This window comes from Frankliniella occidentalis, unplaced genomic scaffold (assembly GCF_000697945.3).
Source record: "Frankliniella occidentalis isolate FOCC.00 unplaced genomic scaffold, Focc_3.1 Scaffold9, whole genome shotgun sequence".
NCBI classification, from domain to species: domain Eukaryota; kingdom Metazoa; phylum Arthropoda; class Insecta; order Thysanoptera; family Thripidae; genus Frankliniella; species Frankliniella occidentalis.
Genome location: NW_026267139.1, coordinates 1134280 through 1139845, shown reverse-complemented (window position 1 = coordinate 1139845; position 5566 = coordinate 1134280). Strand labels below are relative to the sequence as shown.

General features: G+C 52.5%; 1 protein-coding gene across 2 annotated transcripts in view; it reads right to left on the bottom strand.

Moving 5' to 3' along the window:
- LOC113204089 (translation initiation factor IF-2-like) overlaps nt 1–5566 on the bottom strand; it is a 46415-nt gene that overhangs the window by 22444 nt on the left and 18405 nt on the right. For both annotated transcript variants that reach the window (XM_026419092.2, XM_026419093.2), the window contains exons 2-3: nt 3001–3275; nt 2494–2781 (exon numbers count right to left, since the gene is read on the bottom strand). In XM_026419092.2, the coding sequence (XP_026274877.1) occupies nt 2494–2781; nt 3001–3275 (563 nt within the window). The remainder of the gene's footprint in view (nt 1–2493; nt 2782–3000; nt 3276–5566) is intronic.

Below are 5566 nucleotides of genomic sequence, written 5' to 3'. Positions count from 1 at the left end.
GGGGGGGGGGCATTTTGACTTTTATAGACGGGCGGGCGGTAGGGAAACTGTGCGTCTCTCTAATTGAGCGTTAGACCGAGGCGTCCTGGCCTGGCGCGGTCGCGTAGGTCGGCGACGGGGGTAGAAAACCCGATCAGGATGACAGGGGAGGGGGAGCGCGAGCACGAGCAAGAGCAGGCGCACGAGCGGGCGCGAAGTACGAGCAGTTTCACGAGCAGGTGCACGAGCGGGTGCAACGAGCAAGGTCACCAGCATATCAGGTCGAGCAGGCACACGAGCAGGTGGCTATAAGGGAAGGTGGCCCGGCCCGGGCCGGCCCGCGGCAATGCTCTGCGCCGAGAAGTAGTGATCTGACATATAGACCTACCGCAGCGCTCTCTTTGCTCGACTTCAACAAAGATAAGAAATTCAAGGGGAAATAGGCTTGAACTTCGGTGTACGTTTCCTTGAACTTCGGCGAACTTCGGCGAACTTCGAGAACTTCGGTGAACTTCAGTGAACTTCGCGGAACTTCGACCGAAGTTCTCGCACTTCGACCTGGTCAAGAGATATGAAAGCAAAATTGTTCCTCTGTAATCTTTCTAATTCAGGCCGTAGATACCTGCTTTGAGTAAGCTCGAGACTCGCTTATAGTAAGCACTCAAAATTGCTAAGTGCAGCCGTAAATATGTACTAAAATATTTGGAACTTCAGTGAACTTCTCAGATTTATTTTGAACTTCGGGGAACTTCGACATTTATTTTGAACTTTGGGGAACTTCGACATTTGTTTTGAACTTCGAGGAACTTTGATGCTCATTTTGAACTTCGGTGAACTCCGTGGACTTCGATGGATTTCGGTGAACTTCGGAGAATTTCAGTGAACTTCGATAAAATTTTACAAAGCAAACTTCAGTGAACTTCGGCCGAACTTCAGTGAACTTCAGCCGAAGTTCATGAACTTCGACTTCGGGTGTACAAATTATTGGAGCCTATTTCCCCTTGAAGAAATTTTGACGAATTAAAATTTAAAAAAAAAATCCAAAATATATTCATTATGCTGTGCTGCAAGATGGACATTTAAAATACTATCCGTATACACGCAGAAAAGTCGGCGTTATAGAGTTTAAGGGCGTGCAAAACGTGAAGGGTGCAATTGGTGCGGTGGTGAAAGAACATGTGCAGAAAGGTGAACGAGTGCAAGGTGCAACAGGTGCAAAGTTGTGCAAGAAAAACTTTTTACAGTGAGCTAGACTACGGTGCGGTCGGTGCAAAAAAAGAGTGCCGTCGTCGGTGCAGTAAAAACACCCAAGATATGAAGAATACAAAAAATGAGTGCTCTGAAAAGTGCGCGCGTTGTAGAGTGCGTCCGGTGTGTGTGCTGTGGGGACGGTGTGAACGAGTGCAACAAGTGCGAGAGGTGCATCATCGCCACACTGTATGGTGGCAGGTGTGAGAACGTGTATGGCACACGGTGAATGTGCGTTGGGGTGCCGTCGAGTGAGTATCCCCGGTAAAAAGTACAACGTGCGAAAGCGCGCCTTCTCTGCATCCGTGTGCCTCCCTTGCCTCTCGCGCGTCCTCTCCGTTTTCGGTGCGTTCTCGGTGCGTTGTCGGAAACCATAACAATCCAACGCATCCGCCCGGAGAGAAGGCGCGGTTTTTCACGGTTTAGAGCTTCTACCGGGGACATTTTTAGTGAAAACGTAAGACGTTACATCTATAGGACAAAGCAAAGGTAGAGCTTGGAAAAGCATCTTTACAAAATGGAACAAAAAGTTATGTGCAGTTTTTTGTGTCAAGTTCCACCTTTGCTTTTTTCAGGAAACGCTTTTTGCTTCCCCTCCACGCCAAAAAAAGAAAAGAAACGAAAATCACGCTCCTTTATAAAACTAATAGCCGTTGAATAATAACTGAAATAATATCCCGGAATAAACGAGCACGTTGTCTCCAAAGATCCCGCAGGGGGAGGCCAGCGCGGTCACGGCAGCGAGACGACGTCGCAATTTTCCATGAACCCTGAACGTCCCACCGCTGTAGTATCACGGCAGCTCTCAGCCTTTGTGGGGCTGACGTGTTTTTCGCCGAGAGGGGAAGAGGAGGAGGTTTAATTCTCCCGGTTGGCCGGCTCATGGCCGTGGCCTTATTTGCGAGCTACGGGTCGGGGCCAGAGAGCGCCGCGTATAGTCAGAGAGCGGCGGCGGCTTTGTGGACGGGGCGGCCCCCGGGGGCGGGCGGGGGCCGTGGGGGAGGGTCAGGGGGGCGAGCATGGCGAGCACAAACTGCACAAGGCCAAGGCACCTGGTAGGGGGAGGGGTGTGTCCTGCCTGTGTTAGAGCCGCGGTGTGGTCGGCGGGGACCTCGACGGGGACGTCGTCGGGGAGCTCGGCGGGCTGGGGCTCTCGCTGGTGCGGCCGACGAGGCCGAGGCCGAGGCCGTGGCCGCGGACCAGGGCGCCGCCGCAGCCGCCGCCGCCACCGCCCCAGCGCAGAGCCTCCTCCTCGAGTTGCTTCACCTTCTTTGCCGCCTTGAACTCGAGCAGGTCGTCCATGAGGTCCAGCTGGAGGTTGTGCGTCGAGGAGGCCAGGGCCTCGGAGCGGCACGCGGCCGCCGAGAAGGCCGCGATGCTCTCGCGCCGCCCGCGGCCGAACATGACGAGCGACGGCGGAGGCACCCTGGAGATGACGACCGAGTGCCGGCGGCCGCCCGGCTGCGGCCCCGGGGTGGCCGACAGCGTCGCCAGGAACTCCTGCTCGCGAGGCGACGGCCCGGACTCGGGCCCGCGCTCCGACAGGCGCCGCACCTGCAGGGGGAGCAAAGCAGGCTCAGCACGAGGAGCAGGAGCACGACGACGTGGCTGAGGCGGCAGGGGCACTTCACCCAAACAAATCAGCAAAACAAGCAGAAAACAAAAAACAAAAGAAAAATAAATGTAAAAAAATTACAAAAACGAAAAACGAATGAATTGGTATTGGTAAACGCTTAAATTTATAGTGAAGTACCCTCGGGATCACCCTCGTACCTGGCTGGCCGTGATCCCGGACGAGCACGCCGGCGTCGGCAGCGAGGACTTGCGCGTGTCGCGCCAGGGGCTGAGCAGGTAGGGGTTCTCGTCGGCGGCGGGCGAGTCGTCGCCGCAGCCGCCGCCGGCCAGGTCGCCGACGGCGAACGCCGGGTGCGGCGCCGCGCCCGCCCCGTCGGCGTCCTCGTCGTCGCCGTCCAGCGACTCCTCGACGACGATGCGCGGCTCCAGGCTGTTGAGCGGCGCGAAGGAGGCGCGCCGGAGGGGCCGCGCCGCTGCACAAGACAAGTTCGGGTCCATTCGTACGGGTAAAGAATCGACACAAAACGCCTGAAACTCCTCGACGCATCCAGCCTGGTTCGACTGGGTTCGATCCACGTCGAAAGCGGGCCTCGGGGTGCTAGATTCAAACAGCGCGCCACGCGGGGAACTACTCCCTAGCGGCGAAGTCACCGGCCCGAAAAAGTCAGTCAGTCAGCTGTGAACGAGCGAGTCGCGCGGGTCTGGTCGGTCTGGTCTACGACGCCGAACGTGTTGTCAAGTTGTCAATGTCAAGGTCAAGTTCACGCGATGGCCCAGCCGTTTGCACCCTCTTTGTTCCATGGGGCAGTAACCGGTTTAAATTGTCTCGCGTGTCCGCGAGGGTTTCTTTCTACTGACCCATTCAACTACTCTGCCCAAAAAGTACGCGTCGCCAAGTCTGCCCAACCGAAGTTACAGTGACCTAACCTCGTTGCTAACCTGCCGCTCTCCCATGCATGGAAGTTGTTCACAAAAGTGAAGCGAAGTGAAGTGTGTTTCCCTTGAAATGGGCTACGTGTTGTTTAGTTCAGTGTGATTTAGTGTGAAAATGTGTGAAATGCGAATGGATTTGTAGACATTCTAAAGTGGATTGTGTTTTTCTGCTGGCCAGCTCCTTTACTGTCTTCTACTCTGGTGAGTCAACTATTTTGTATATTGTTCTGTGTTGGCCCAACACACTGGCAATGCACTGTTAATAGTGTTCGTCTACATGTTTAACATGGTACAGCATATTCTAGGGCTCCATAACTTATCGTAACACAAATGAATGTTAGTTACTCAACGTAACAAAACTCATGTCTAATTAAAAGTTAAAGCTATTGATTCTGCAATACACCCGATATTAATTGTATATACTGTAGGAAAAAGTTGGGCTTGTCGAATAACTAACTTATTGGTAAAGGACTACAATTAATGTTACAAGTTATAACTTTTACCCTTAAAGCCAGTTAAGGAATAAGTTACATATTCTTTATTTTTGCTATTGATTGCACTGTAGTATGATTTTTCTATTGTTCCAATGAATTGTTCTAAAATTGTGATTGTGATTTGATATCAATATTTGTTTAGCTTATTGATTGTACTTTGTACTTCTCAAATCAACTACTTCATCAACATATATTATTCAATTAAATATCTCTATCTTATCAAATCAATCAATTAAAACTTAATTCTTTAGAATAAATTAAAAGTAGCGTACTTGGATATTTCTCCTCAAGACTGATCCTGTCATCACTGTTTAAAATTATAGCAATCGTCAGAGGGAGTTTCTTGACTGGGTCTCAACTGACACAAAAAGGCAGTGTTAGTGGTTCCTTTTCCATTGCACCTTCTCTGTCACTTGAAGAGTGTACATTGTCTACTTTAAATAAAGTGTATACGGCATGTATGCCCAAATGTTTACATGTCAATGTATGCTTCTATAAGTGTTTACATAGTGCTGTTAAAGCTTACATGCCATGTACACTTTATTCAAAGTATAGAATGTGCCCATTTGAATTGACAGACAGAGTTGCTGTGGTGGGCGACCTAGGAATCCGACTGTGACGGTTCTCCCCATGACCGGTAGTGGGTCAGTACAGTTAAACCAACGTGCGCATTCAACTGTCTTAGTATCCCTGGGCCTGGGAGTACCCTATGTTCTGACCACTGTGGTTGCGAGAGGCTGTTCTCGCCCTCACCGGAAGTCGCCAACAACGCCTGCGGTGTGAGGCGCGCGGGGCGCACTGCCCTCGGCACTGCCCCCTTTTGTTCTTTTCGGGGCGGGTGGTGAAGGGTCGAGAGCGTTTACTGCGCCGAGCAGGCCGAGCAGCGGACTTTTGTCTTTTGTCTACAGAGTCGGTTCTGATGAAGCTGCATAGTGGCCGTGTTGATTGTTGGGTACAAACTGGTAATTCACTAGAAACTCGGGGAACGTTAGACCCGGTGGCGGGCGGCCGCCTGCGGTGGACTGGGTAGGCCACCCGTTGTGCGCGGGTGCGCTGCGGGCGCGTTGCCTACCCAGTAGGCGCTCAGGTCCACAATGCCTTCGCAGCCCCGGCGGCGCGCCACAGGCCACAGGCGGTGGGAGTATCGGGCCGGAGCGTTCTTTCTGGTGCTCTGCTCTGTGTTATCTGCGGGGCGTTGAGACAGCGCAGGTAGGGGCATGTGCCCCTTGCACGGAGCTAGAGGTGGGCGAACATGTTCACATTCGATCGAACTCAGTGGCGGATTAAGGCCCGGCTGACAGGGGGGGCGATGCACTGTCGGTTGCCTACATACAGGG